At 45.2% G+C, this 15,294-nt stretch overlaps 1 protein-coding gene across 1 annotated transcript in view; it reads right to left on the reverse strand.

Annotated features, from left to right (window-relative positions):
• Positions 1-15,265, reverse strand: part of SORD (sorbitol dehydrogenase) — a 35,196-nt gene extending 19,931 nt beyond the window's left edge. Inside the window, exons 1-2 of the mRNA XM_019442259.2 lie at positions 15,050-15,265; positions 1,334-1,367 (exon numbers count right to left, since the gene is read on the reverse strand). Of these exons, the coding sequence (XP_019297804.1) occupies positions 1,334-1,367; positions 15,050-15,112 (97 nt within the window). The 5' untranslated portion in view covers positions 15,113-15,265. The remainder of the gene's footprint in view (positions 1-1,333; positions 1,368-15,049) is intronic.
• Positions 15,266-15,294: the final 29 nt, after the last annotated feature.

A 15,294-nucleotide genomic window follows, 5' to 3' on the forward strand; every position in this document is an offset into this window, starting at 1 on the left:
AGATCAAAGGTAGAGAAAATGATCTCAGAGTTTCCTCTCTACCAATTTATAATAAGAGATTAAATTTCACTTGCTAGAAATGCTAGCTGAAATTTGCTATTATTTCCCCATCCAATCAAGGGCAGCAAGAGATGAGAAAGAAAAAGCAGAATGTTGTATCAGAGAAACAGTACCAGGGTCCTTTGGGTCCAAGACAGCCCTTGTTTGGGTGCTTCTAGAATCCATACTAACTTTTCAGGACACAGTGAGGTGCTCTTTCATGTCTCTGAAACACCGTATCTTGGTGAAAACACTTAAGCCCTAAATATACATTACGTGTTAAACACTGATAGAAACAGCTATTATCTGTATTCTTATCACTATAAATCAACAATGCAGCTGACCTTTGAGTAGCAAAGCTCTTGAGATTCCAGGAAAGTTGCCTTCAATCTGATGTTCACACGGAAGCTACAGCTCTGGGGAAAGGTGGGAAAGCACATCCCCAACTCAAGGACAGAAAGGACACCTGAGTGGCTGGGTGCTGGGATGAGCTATCTATAGACACTCTCCCCCTTGCTCTCAGCCTCACCACAGAGTCCTGCACATTATGAAGTGGGACTCAGGGGACGAGAGGGATTGAAAAACTGTCAGCAGGTATCTTGCCCAAGCCAACAGGGCGGCATGACTTCCCCAGGTACAGACACCACTCAAGGAAATGTGCATATCAGCTGGGCCTCACAGGCTCACCTGGTGAGAGGCCGGAAGACTGGAACAAAGGTGGCAGGAACCCTGCCCCAGAGTACTCACCCGGTGTCTGTGCTTAGTTGATTATGACCGTGGGGTGTTGCTCCATACACCCCCCCCACCCCCACTGGACAGAAAGTCCTAGTCTTCTTCCAATGACGCTCTCTTTTCTAACTAAGAGATTAAGTTCTGTGGACTTCCTCATTTTCCAAACTTGGGTAAGGGTTAGGGTTAGGACAGGATTTGGCCACCCAAATGGCAGCTTATATAGAGAGAGTAACTAACCTACCTCTGTTGTTAGGTCAAACAAGGAACAACTCTGCCTTTTTGTCCAGAAATTGAAGACATTTAATGTCAAAAACTCTGGGACAAGTCAGCAGTCTGATGTGGTAACTCTTCTGGTTCTATCACTGTTTTTATTTCATGTAGGAGTCAAGTTGAACCTATCCAGTCATGCTGTGAATAACAGACTGGGTTTACAGCCTAACAAAAACACAGTTTTCAATTGGAGGTAAAGTAATAAACAGAAGGAAAAGGGGGGTAAGGGAACAATGCACAGGTGTCTCCAGTGTAAATAATAAGAAGTAAGTCAAGTGTCCCAAGGACCTACCATTTGGTCCTGGTTCAGGGATCGGATAGTTCTCCTAAAGGAAATAAAATAGAAAAACCATTTAGTATGCACAATAACTTTCCCTTATGAACATTTTCAACTTTTTTTTAAAGTAGGCTTCACACTCACTGCAGAGCCCAACATGAGGCTTGAACTCATGACCCTGAGATCAAGACCTGAACCGAAATCAAGAGTTGGACACTTAACTGGCTGAGCCACCCAGGTGCCCCTCAACTATTTAATTAATGTGGAGTTTCATTCAAATGCTTCTTCTTAGAATTAACACAGGTTCAGACCACACTGCTACCGGGTGAATGCCTGAGGGGACACACTAGATAGTGCTGACTCTAACTGCTGACCTCACCCCACCCACGGATGCAATTTACCCTGGACTAATAAAAAGTATATATGCTCCCCTAGGCAGAAAGGATGTTTGGGCTGTCTTCCTATCAGATCCTGCCCTCCTCAAAAACCACATTCTTAAGATACAGATTTGTTTGGTCTGGGAAACTCATAGGGAAAGGATAGGGTATGTGGTAATTCTATGTGAGGGTTTTGATCTCTACTCATACCTTTACATCAGCACACGGACGATTGCTTGGTCCTCTCTTCTGAAACCTCCCATGTGGACTTTCAGATGCCCTTTGGGAACACACAGGACCTGCATTTTGACTACTCTCCAGGTTCAACAAGCAATCTAGGGCATCTGGGTGGCTCAGTTGCTTGAGCATTTGATTTCGGCTCAGGTCACGGTCTCATGGTTTGTGAGTTGGAGCCCTGAATTAGGTGAGCTTGTGCCCAGCCTCTGGTGAGCCTAGCTTCTCTCTCCGTCTCCCTCTCTGCGCCTTACTCATCTGCACTCTCTCTCTCTCTCAAAAACAAAAACAAACAAACAAAAAAAACCCAATCTGAGCTATTCTGGCATTCACAGCTATTATTATTATTATTATTATTATTATTATTATTATTATTAACATTAGCCAACATTTCTTCCCATTGCTAACTAGCTAGGAAATTCCTGGTGACAAGAAGGAAGGACAGTGAGTGGCTAAATCCAAGTGTTCATTTTATGAATTCTTTGAAGGCAGCCAAGAAGAGGAAGGAATGTAAAATGTTCACTGTACCAACTATGTGCCAGACAACATTCTGGCTTCACACACATCATGGCACATGGCCCACAGTTTGTAGATGAGAAACCTGAGGCTGAGAAGTTAAATAACTTGGCCAAAGCCATACCACCACAGAGTGGATAAACCAGGACTAAACCTGATTCCCCAACTGCCTCACTGCATCCCACACTGCACTCCAGGGGTAGAAGATGCCTTTTCTCCTTCCAGGGTGATGCAAGAAGCAGCCAGACAGGTGATGACAATGTTGGGGCTGGGCCCCATGCACAGTGCTCTGTCTGGGAGGGGCACTGCTCAAAGCTTGCCCCCTTCAGAAAGCCTCCCCCAGATGCTTTAATAGGGTAGCAATAAATGACACCCGAGCTATTTTGCTAACAAAATAACCTCGATGCCAAAGACCATGCCTTCAATCTCTTCAGTCACCAGGTACAGTGTACTGCCTCAAACATGGAGGGGAGGGAGAGAGGTTTGTTCTTGTTATGTAACCACTGTCCATGACGGACACCAAGGAAGGTCTGTGGTTCTCACTCAACTCAGATTACCAACCTTTCTGTTGAAATAGCTTGATGCTAATTTGAATTCCTTGCCCCCAGTGGAACCAAGTCCAAAGAGACAATTGTTAATGCTGATTAGCTAACATTGACCAACTTTTTTCTACCAGGTCCTGTGCTAAGTGCTGCACATGCATCACCTCGGTTCATCCTCACAGTGATGTGCCCATGGCAGCACTATGATAAAATTGGTGGAACGATATCCAAAGCAGCTTGATGTGGGGAAAACACTTCTCAAGGCAGTTTTTCATCTCTTGATAACTTAAACTGGCTACCTGTGAAAGGAAGGAAGGAAGGAGGGTGGGAAGAGGGAGTCCATCTAAAAATGGGCAACTCAGGATAGCTGGCTGTCACCAAAACCGCTCAGAGCTGCAAGTCCCATCTCTGACATTATACATCAGGGATTGCCACATAAAGTTCTGTTTCTCTCATACTGGGTGAGATTTTAAACTTCAGGTTAATTGAAACTAAAGAGTAAGGTCTTTATTTCAAACATGGAACAGCACCTCATCCTTCCCGGTAAAGGCACTGTTAGGCAACTTCTCAAGAAACAAGAGATAAATCCACAGCATATTCTTCATATCCTTACCTCCAACCAGGCCAGCCCTGAATACCCATTTAGGGGTGGAGAGGGGTAAGAATCAAGCTCAAAGCCAACAGTTGGCCCTGAGTCACTAGAGATTACCACTGTAAACATATGCTGGAGGTTAACAGAGCTGACTAACTTTGGCCATCCCACCCCCGCAGAGCTGCAGTGACTTTCAGAGACACTAGAGGGCGCTGTGCTGACAGCACGGTTTTTCCTTGGTAGCAGATCACACATGGTGGAGAACTTAACTCTCCTTGCAAAACAACTTTTTTTTTCCATTCTCATTCTTGCTGACTCTAACCACTCTTACAATTCAGCTTGACTCCTGACTCCCCTCTCTGCAGGAGACATGCCACAGAAGCACAAGACCATGTTAAGATCAGTCCCTAAGTCTGTAAATGTTATCCTAAGCATGGCTGCTGAGCTCGTGTTGTAGAAAGTTATCACAACGGGGTCACTGAAAAAACTTTGCTTTTCGTTTGTGGTTCCTTGGTATGACGCTGGCCACAGTCCTCTGTTTACTTAATCTCCTTTTTCTGTCTCAGATTTCGGTGAGGATATTCTTTTGTTCACCCATTTCTTAGCCCGTCTGAGATCCCTCAACTTCCCCTTTTATCCTCATTGCCCTTCCATCCTCCCAAAGTTTTGTTATCATGCATATTCAAGCTTTCCTAAACAGTATTTCTTACCTTTCTGGGAGTAACAGTAAACAAAGGGATAAGGAGGAGTTAACTGTTTTTTCCAGCATTTTTCACAAGTCAGAAATGCATCACAGACATCCTTCCATCCCCTCCAGGTCTCCTCCCACCTCCTGGAATAAGTCATGGAAGTACTTCATGAAGAACTCTGTGGGGGAGCGCCGGGGTGGCTCAGTTGCTTCAGCCTCCTTTGGCTCAGGTCATGATCTCACCGTTCATGAGTTCAAGCCCCATGTGGGGCTCTGTGCTGACAGCTCAGACCCTGGAGCCTGCCTCTCTCTCTCTCTCTCTGTCCCTCCCCCCGCCCCCACTCACACTCTGTGTCTCTCTCTCTCTCTCAAAATTAAATATTTAAAAATAGAAAAAAAAAAAAAAAGAACTCTGTGGGAACATGGAATCCTCCCAGGTGTTTCTTGTATCCTAAATGGTATCTTGTATTTCCTAAATATACTTTCTCAAGTTAGCCTAAATATTTCTCTCCCAAATATATCCTCATAGCCCCTTATCTTCTACTTCCACCTGCACATCTGAGTTCATATACCCTCAGTACATCTTGCTTGGGTTCCAGAAACAGCCTCAACATGAGGAGAAATCAAGGGAAGGTGCCTTCTCCCTCCGGCAGCTGACCTGTGTGGAGCAGGGGTGAAGCACTCAGACTCTGGAACAACATGTCTGTGTGCAAACTGAGGCTCCCCTCCACCAGCTGCATGACCTCAGGGCAGTTACATAACCTCTTTGTGCCTTCAATTTCCTCCTCTGTATAATGAGGATATTCAGAAAATAGAGTGCCCGGCTCATAGTAAATAAGTTAGGTCTTATTACAAAAGAAATAGAATCAAAGTTATTTTTCTATAATTAATTCACAGTATGGTTGAACCAGCTCTGGACAGCCTTGTCCTTTTCCTTCTGAAAAGGGTTACTTCTTAAATTTGTTTTGGGGAGAAGTTATTTCCCTTGTTTGTCACATCAGTATTAAGAGACTTGAACTGCTTTTCTTAAAAGGCTGGAATTTGGGAGAAAGTGATATAGGATTCCAGCCTAGTGTTTTAAGCCTGATTCTACCAGTTGTGGGAAGGTGTTAGGCCAACCTCCCTGCCTTAGACTGAGGGCTTAGAGGCTGGCCTCACCCCAGGTCCTCAAAGCCCACGTTCGCCTCCCACCCCCATCTGTACCCAGACAACCTGTTGTCTGGCTGCCCTGCACAGACAGAGCAGGAGAGAGCAGAAGACCTTATTTTGGCTTCCCTCCCTCCTCAATTTTCCTCTTCCCTTGAGCATGTTTTGAGCGTGGGAGGAAAATCCAAAGATTTCCTAATTAGCCATTTTGTCATAAACGGCTTTGTTCTAGGGGCGCCTGGGTGGCTCAGTCAGTTAAGCAGCCAACTTCAGATCAGGTTATGAATTCACGGTTCATGAGTTCGAGCCCTGCGCTCGGCTCTGTGCTGCCAGCTCAGGGCCTGGAGCCTGCTTCAAATTCTGTTATCTCCCTCTTTCTCTGCCCCTCCCCTGTTTGCGCTCTGCCTCTCAAAAATAAATAAACATTAAAAAAAAAAAAAAAAAAAAAGACTTTGTTCTAGCTGCATTAGGCCTGGCAAACTTGGGGTCAAAGTAGAAGGGTTGAACACTCTCCCAAAGTCCACTGAGCCACTCTCCGGCCCAAGCCCTCAGGGCTCCAACCAGCCTTCTTCTGCTAACAATCTTTATAAAATGTAAATCAATTTAAAGTGCCCAGTGGCCCTGTAAAATCCTAAACTCTCTATGTTCTGGCCACCGTGTTCTCAGCAAGCCTCTGCAATTAGCAGCACACCCTTGCAGCAGAGCCTGCTTTGGATCCTGTCTCCCTCTCTCTCTGCCCCTCCCCAACTCTTGTACACATGGTCTCTCCAAAAATAAGCATTGCAAAAATAATAAAAAAACACTGAAAAAAATAACATTAAGCTGAATATCACTTCACAAAATCTGAACATTTTTCCTCCAGTAATTAGTGTTCTTAATGTCAATCTGATTGAGAAAATTGCCAGCTTTAACAGCCACACTAAAAGATCAAGTGGATGCCAATACTGTGAGTACATATTTCTCCTCCTTCTTAATTTTTGTCATGCAATTTTGAAAGATAAATTTCCCCCCATACCCATAATTCTAACTTTTCCCTTCAGAATAGGGCTTTTACTACCTCTCTTAGTAGTACTAGGACTTATTACATAAAATGTTCTGATCCTATTTGTGGTATTGTTGACTGCCCCTGCTGCTTTTAGGGGAATGTGTTAGCTTTGTGCCTCTGGACCTCCTGCAGACAAAGGCACTGTCCTTCCCTATCGGTTGGCAGAGATGGCCAGATTTGCTGGATTTAATTTCCTGTTGTTTATTGGTTTGGGTCTTGTTTTATTGTTAAAATAAATATTAAAATATTAATAATATTTAATATTAAATTATGATATCATTTAATTTAAATAATATTGTTTAATAATAATATTAAAATAAATATTAATTAAAATATTAAAATAAGGGAAGGGGTATTTCTTTGGGCTATTTGCTACTACCTGATTTTCCCTTTTTCAGAAGGAGTTTTAGACTATTTTCAGTGCCTCTGACTAATAAATCTAGCTCAGGTGTTAAAGGGTTAAGTAGCCAGCATTTCCCCACTCAGAGTAAACTCCCAGTGTAATCCAGCTGATACTTGAAGCCTATCAGGCCCTTTAAAGTGATCTTATAGATACTAGCTCTGTCAGCTGATGGCAAAAATAACCAGGGAAAAAGACATTGTGCTCAGGACCACTGGAGGTGCCAGTGTTGATGCCCCCGCATTAAATAATCCCCTTGTCCTTACCCACAAATCTTAACAGTAAAGTACATATGCAAGGATGGGATATTTTCAATGTGTTATATTACAGACATAGAATTATTTTACTTTAAAAATAATTATTACAGGGGTGCCGGGGTCAGTTAAGCAGTAGACTCTCAATTTTGGCTCATAATTTCACAGTGTGAGATTGAGCCCCCTATTGGGATCCCCACTGGGCATGCAGTCAGTTTAAGAGTCTCTCTCAAAAAAAAAAAAAAAGTCTCTCTCTCCCTCTCCTCCTGTCCCACCTCATAAATAAATAAATAAATAAAATTTGTACAGATTCAAACCAAATCTTTTGATCTAGGGTATAACACATTTCCTCAAAGTGCAAAAACTCATCTTCATGGGGCCTGATTAATGTTTAATTAAGCTCCATACTGGTACATTTCCTCTGCCCTTTATAATTAAACATCAACCCATCATTCTAAAATGACTATTTTCCCTTTAACTTGTTCTTTCCTCCAGAGGAAAATTTATCATCCCAAAATTTATCTCTTTGGCATAAGAATTATTTTAGGCTGATTATTTTTAACAAACAGCTGAATAGGAAAATATCTGAAAACTATGTAAATTTTGTAAGAGATTTATGCTGACAAGGAAAATCTCCATTTGTAAGGGTGTCTCCCTCTCTGTTCCAGGAAAAGGATAACTATCTCTCTAGATAGTTTTCTAGGAAGAAGGCACAGATTTAAATTTGCATAACAACCTTACCCTTGTTTACTGTGCTTTTTCCTGAAACCTGCCATAACTGGTTTCCCTCACTCTAGGACCTTTTGTCTTTAGCTGGAAATGGTATTTAAGATGGTGGCTTAGGCCATTTCTGGAAATTATTCAGTTTTCCTGATATCTCCCATGCATATAGGAAGTACAGTTATAAAATTTGTTTACTGGGGCTCAGTCGGTTGAGCGTCTGACTTTGGCTCAGGTCATGATCTCACAGCTCACAGGTTCTAGCCCCTGGTCGGGCTCTGTGCTGACAGCCTGGAGCCTGCTTCGGATTGTGTTTGTCTCTCTCTCTCTGCCTCTCTCAAAAATAAATAAACATTAAAAAAATTTTTTTAAAAACAACTTGTTTAGTTTTCTCTTGTTAGTCTGTCTTTTAGGGGCGCCTGGGTGACTTAGTTGGTTAGCATCTTGGCTTACGGACTTTGGCTCTGGTCATGATCCGTGAGCTCGAGTCCTGCATCAGATGCTCTGTAGTCAGCCCAGAGCCTGCTTTGGATCCGGCCTAACCTCTCTGCCCCTCCGCCACTCTCGTGTGCGTGTGTGTGTGTGTGTGTGTGTGTGTGCGCGCGCGTGCGCGCGCCCGCCCTAAAAATGAATAAACTTAAAAATAATACATCTTTAAAAATCTGTCTTTTATTACAAGGGGTCTCAGCCAATAACCTAGAAGCACAGGAAGAAAATTACTTTTCCTCCCCTACATGGTAAAACAAAAATCTGACTATCCCCTATCCCAAACCCACTGTTCAGCTTCCTGGATGTGGGGGCTGGGTTGTTCCATTCTCCCTGGCCAGATGCTGGTGCCTGAAATCTGGCAGAGCTGTCAGGGGTAAGGCAGATAAAGTGGACGCGCAGTGGACTACTCCTGATGCAACACGGACCTAGTACTACGTCTACTATTGATGCAACACCTACAGAAACTGATGGGAGAATTTACAAATATTTACAACATTTGACATTGCCGCAACATCAAAATGTAGCAATACAAGCATATCAGTTCATGGCTAAAAATATAAAATTGGTGCTTCATTCGGGATAGTTTGTGAAGCAATGCATGAAAGCACCCAGCGTATGCCTGGGATATAGTAGGCACTCAACATGCTCTCTCTTTGTTTCCCTTACCTTTCAAGTGAAACCTAGAGCATGAAAAAAAAAAAAAAAAAAAGCCTCCCTCCTCCCCCCACCAAAAACAGCTTCTGTGGAAAAAACTAATCTGTTTTATATCTCAACTTCATGAACTAGTAACTCAAAGAGAGTTCATTTCCCAATCACAAGCAACTTCTGGATTTCTCAAGACTGACCAGAGAGACACAAAGTAATTTGGTAAACACAGATGGATATAAGATTATCTCCTGGGCCCACATGTATTATAATTTGGCTAAAAATTGTCCACATAGCACAAAAAGAAAAAAAGATTGTCCGTGCATTTGTAGGTCTTGGTCTCATCTCTTTTTATGCTGAGATGTGTAGAGCATCTGATGCAGGACTTGAGCTCCATAAGGCTGGGTCTTTTACAGCACCATCCCACTGTAATGGTCCTGCCCCAAGGTGGGCCATTTTGGCATATGTGGGATTATTTTGAGCTGAAGGGAATCGAGATCCTGTGGGCTCAGGAGAAACGTTTGCCCCTCTTTTAAATACAAAGAACAATCTAAATTGGAGACTCTTGGGTGCCTGGGTGCCTCAGTTAGTTGAGCATCGGACTTTGGCTCAGATCATGATCTCAGGGTTCGTGGATTCGATCCCCACACCGGGCTCTCTGCTGTCAGTGAGAAGCCAGGTTCAGATCCTCTGTCCCCCTCTCTCTGTCCCTCCCCAGCACCGGGCTCTCTGCTGTCAGTGAGAAGCCAGGTTCAGATCCTCTGTCCCCCTCTCTCTGTCCCTCCCCAGCTCGAGCTCTCTCAAAAATAAACATTAAAATAAATAAATAAATAAATAAATAAATAAATAAATAAATAAATTAGAGGGTCTTTACAGAGTAAGGGCTATCTATTACCAGAGATAAACTTTATCTGAGCCATCTATCTATAGGGCAGGGCAAACATTTATTTACCAAACATTTACTTTTTCATTTTTCTGTGAATTACATTCATTCCCTTTGAAGTCCCAAGCCCCTATCCCCTTTCTCCTTGGTTCAGAATGACACATATACCTCATTTTGCCTGACTGTCTTTGGAATTTCCATTGTCTGTATGGATTCTCTGGACACATGCTATTAAATTTTATTTTCTCCTGTTAATCTGTCTTGTGTCAATTTGATTCTTAGTCCAGCTAGGACCTTTAAGGAGACAAGAAGTCTTGCTCCCTGACATCATGTAGTCCCCACACACCCCAGAGATGAGAACTACTGTCATCCCCATTATACAGATGGGAAACTGAAGCAGAAAGTAATTTGGTGAATCACACAACTATAAACAGCAGAGCTGGCACTAAATCCCACTCGGGGCCTCAACCTGGCTCGTGACCTTATTACTGTTTCCTTTTTAAGAGGACCTCAGTGAGCTGACACTTTTTGCTGACAGGCTGTTTGCCTCTTTATGCATCAGCTTGGCTGCCTCTCCCCTTGCTCCCTTCTCTATTTAAAATAGGGAGGGAAAAGTCAGTCTTTTTTTGTTACCTCACATTTTTGTTTTTCTCATTATAAATGAAAACCACCAGTCAGTGTATATGTGTGTGTGCTTGTGTCTATGTGTATGTGTGTGTGTGTGTGTGTGTGTGTGTGTGTGTGTGTGTGTGTTTAGGTGCACATACTCTCTCTCTCTCTCTCTCTGATTTACCATACAACTTACAAAATGCCTGGAGCCCAGGCACCATGGAGGCCTGAATCCCCAGGTCAGGGAGCACTGAAGCTGCCTTGGCCTTTCCCTTGCTGTGGTTGAGGTCATCACTAGCTACATAACAGGCAAGGAATTTAATTTTTCCTTCCCTGCGGCCACAGCATCAAGAAAGAAAAGGGAATCCAGCCTTCTCCATAAGCAGGAAAATGGCTAAGTGTTCTGTTTCCTTCCCAGCAGGTGGAAGATGGCAGGAGTTTCAAGTGGCCCAGGTTAAATTTCCCCCACAGAAGCCCAGCCATGGCTGCTGGCTGGTCTCTGGGCTGTCCTGAAGTGGGATGGCAGCACTGGGAAGGGTCGAGCCCTTGCTTCCTGCTTCAGAACCCTTCCAAATCCTGCTACAGATTTTAGAAATTGGCCTCCCCCCAGACAGCTCCCTTCACATGAGTTCCTGAGGCACAGCCCTTTCTTTCTATCAGTGGACCTTGAGCCTGGTCGGACAAAATGGCCACAGCCTGCTCTGCCCAGGAACTCTTGGATTTCATTTTGGTTCTCCCACAGAAAGAAAAACTGGTGTTCCCTCCCAAGGTGCCCCAGGACTGGTCCTCCTTGTTGCTTTCTGGTTTACTAACAGTACCAATCCCCAGTCCCAATCTACTTACCTATTCACCTTACAGAAGTGGGTGGAAGAGTAAAGATAGTCTATGGAAGTAGGGGAAGGGGGTCCTTCTCTGGAGGGAGTGGTGAGGGGCCAGGAAGGTCTGTGTTGCATTGCAGGTATCTGAGGCAGCATAGGCATCCCTGGTCACTCTTCTCAGCGGACAGCTTTCTGCCTTTTCCCATGAGTGTGAGGCTCTCTCCAGGGTAGTGTCCTCCATTTGCTTTCTCACTCTACATGTCCTACTCAGCCTAGGCAAGTTCATCCAGCTACAATTTCCCACTAGGGTGCTACTTTGGGCAAGGCAATAATATTTTGTTGAGCAGGACAGTGCTATATTTGAGAATGAGGGAACTTCGGGTCCCCCTACTTCTCCACCATGTTGACTCCTCCAACAGGGCAGTGCTGTTAACTCTATGAAGTCTGTCCCTCAGTTACTGTGACAAACCCTCTCCCCATTCCCAAATGCCTTGTGGGGAGGAGGTGAAGTACTGCCCAGTAGAGAAGCAAATGACTCCTGAACTTACATTTCCAGCCCCCAAAAATCAACCCTGCACCCCCGATCCCTAAAACCAAGGTAATTTCTCAAAGACACCTTGATGTTGTGTCCTAGAGACATCTTACACTCAAACCTGACCTCAATATTTTACTCTACTCTTTTGTCTAGTAAATGATCCCACCACATCCTACTCTCAAACAAACCTGAGGCTCTCATGAATCCACCCTGAACCATTTTAGTGTAACCACAGGCTACATTCTTTAGCCCATCATGCATTTTCTAGAGCCTTTAGGATATACCCACCCCAACTCATCCCTAATCAAGAGCAGATTCTAAGGCAAAGTTGATTAAAAAAAATTTTAATTAAAAATGATTTTTTAAAAAAAATTTTACAGAGAAAGAGTGCACATGAACAGGGGAGAGGGGTAGAGGGAGAGAAAGAATCTCAAGCAGGCTCCACACTCAGCACATAGTCAGACATGGGGCTCCATCCCAGGACCCTGGGATCCTGACCTGAGCTGAAATCAAAAGTCAGATGCTGGGGCACCTGAATGGCTCAGTCGGTTAAGTGTCCGACTTCAGCTCAGGTCATGATCTCATGGTCACGTGAGTTTGAACCCCATATTAAACTCTGTGCTGACAGCTCAGAGCCTGGAGCCTGCTTCAGATTTTGTGTCTCCCTTTCTCTGTGTCCCTCCCCCACCCACGCCATCTCTTTCTCAAAAATAAATAAACATTAAAAAAAATTAAAGAGGGGCGCCTGGGTGGCTCAGGTCATGATCTCGTGGTTCGTATGTTCAAGCCCCACATTGGGCTCTCTGCTGTAGATGTAGAGCCCGCTTGGGATCCTGTCCCCCTTTCTCTCTGCCCCTCCCCTGCTTGGTCTCTGTCTCTCTCTCTCAAAAATAAATAAAATTTTTTTTTTAATTTTAAAGAAAAAAGTAGGATGCTCAACCGACTGAGCCATCAGTCACCCCTAAGTTTTTAAAAAAATTATTTTTTTTTAATTTTTTTTTTTTTAACGTTTATTTATTTTTGAGACAGAGAGAGACAGAGCATGAACAGGGGAGGGGCAGAGACAGAGGGAGACACAGAATCAGAAACAGGCTCCAGGCTCTGAGCCATCAGCCCAGAGCCTGACGCGGGGCTCGAACTCACGGACCGCGAGATCGTGACCTCAGCCGAAGTCGGACGCTTAACCGACTGAGCCACCCAGGCGCCCCAAAAATTATTATTTTTTTTTTTTATAAAATCAATTTTAAGGTTAGCTTCCCGCTCCCTCCAATCTTCAAGGCTTTGTTCTAGACAGCCATGACAGAAAGAGGTCATCTGGCTGAGCAGTGGGACAGGCTGAGTTTGAGAGTTAAGGCAAAGCAGATCCTGGGGTTGCAATTCTAGTTCTGCTACTTATTAGGTCCAGGACTTAAAGCAGGCCCTGAGCAGATGGAGAATCAGGTCCTGTCCACCTCTCCAGCTTTACCACCCTCCAGTCAGTACATCACACTATTTGCAGGGCCAGTAAATAGAACCTGTAATCATGTACTCCACATATCTTGGCACTTGCTCTTGCATTTATTTGCCTAAATGACTCCTACTCATCCTTCAAGAACCAGGTCAAGTAGCATCCATCTCCTCTGGGACCTCTCCCCTAGGTCCTAGGTTAAGGACCCCTCCCTGTGAGGTCTTTACTCCGTGCAGCCTCCAGCAAAGCCCTCACGTTGTCTTACTATTAATTTCATCTCGTGTTATAGCAATAAACACTAATAGTGTCACTTTAATTCAAGACCTTGTGTGAGACTCCACAGTGAGTGCAGAGAGCACTGGGAGTCAACCTCTGAGCTCTCATCTGGGCAAGTCTGTCATCCTAGGGACAGTCTTTTTTTTTTTTAATGTTTATTTGTTTTTCAGAGAGCACAAGTGGGAAGGGGCAGAGAGAGGGGGAGACACAGAATCCAAAGCAGCTCCCGGCTCTGAGCTGTCAGCAGAGCCCGACAAAGGGCTCTTACTCATGGACAAGAGATCATGACCTGAGCCGAAGTTGGACGCTTAACCAACTGAGCCACCCAGGCACCGCAGGAATCGCACTTTTCTTCAACTGAGAAAATAGGAGAATTGGCTCAGGGCAGGAGTCCTTGGTCTGGGGTCCACAAACCTCTAAAGGTCGATGGAGGGACTTAAAGGAAGTCCATAAAATCTCTGAACTTGCTGCTAAACTCAATCTATTTGCATTCTGTGAGGAGACCACAGATTCATAAGTAGTCAAGAACTGTTAATCTGGATAATCTCCTGAGTCTCTCCCATCTAGATTGGGTGCATAGTCTCTTGAGGAAGGAGGTGCCAGGGAGCAGTAGAGATGGCTGGCATCCGTCCCACACACCCACTGCCATCCCAGGCCCATCTGAGATGGACTTTGTCAAGGGACCCCTGGCATGACCACAGGGCTGATCCTGCAGCTCCCTTAACTTTGGCCCCATGAGCCAGGGAGCAGAGGTAGAAGTATGGTGGACATACACTTAACGCTCTTAAAGAAACATGGGAGCCGGATCAAAGAGGAAAATGGCTGGAAAGTGAACCAAATGGGGACTAAGGGAGGCAAGGAGGAAAGAACCTTTAGAGACATGGACACTATTCAGATACAGAAGTCTAGCACAGGCACAGGCAACACCATGAGTCCTGGTGACGGAGACCTGTGCTGGAAGGAAAAGGGACAGAAACTGGCACTTTCTGAGTCCCTAGTTAGTGCTGGGTACTCTTGTGATCATAATAATCCTGCAAAGGATGTGTAATCAGCCCCAGGCAAGAGAGATTAAATATGAGTTCCACATCTTTTAAATGTGGCCTCCTTTCTGCCCTGCACTGTCTGCTCAGAGAAATTCAGAGCATATCCTACATCAGGCAGCCTCCCGGTACCTCCTTTTAAAAGTGCAATGATTAGAGACTAGACTGCGAATCTGCAGCTAGCAAAAGAGGGAGAAGGCTTCAATCAGTTTGCAACTTTTCTAGGCTCTGGCCACGTGCCGGCCACGGGGCTGGGTTCCGGGAGGCACTGGACAAGAACCTTCCTCTTAGCACCTTACAAACCAGCCATCCCCTCCCCCCAACATGGTAACCAGCTCTGATATGGGCGGCCAGGGCACAGAGGTGCAGGCCCAGCGCAGCGCTGGAACTGGCGAGCTGGGACGGCGGCTTGGCCGAGTTCGGAGGCCAGCAGGGCAGGGTCCGGCTAGGCTTCCCACTCCCCTTCCCGTTTTACCAGGCGCAGGTCTCCGGGTCCGTGCACCACCAGAGAGAGGTTCTCGGGCTTGGCCGCCGCCATGTCGCTGTCTCCCTCCCGGGTCGAGGCTGCAGTCCGCAGGACGCGTGGTGATTCTGGTGACAGCCCCGCGAGGGTTGGGGGTAAGGGTTGGGAGGCCCTGGTTGTCAGAAAAGGCGCACGCCCGGCCGGGGCGGGGCTTCCTCGCCTCTGACAACCTGGGCGGGGCTAGCGTGGGGGGGCGG

This window comes from Panthera pardus, unplaced genomic scaffold (assembly GCF_024362965.1).
Source record: "Panthera pardus isolate Hobbes unplaced genomic scaffold, ASM2436296v1 HiC_scaffold_24, whole genome shotgun sequence".
NCBI lineage: Eukaryota > Metazoa > Chordata > Mammalia > Carnivora > Felidae > Panthera > Panthera pardus.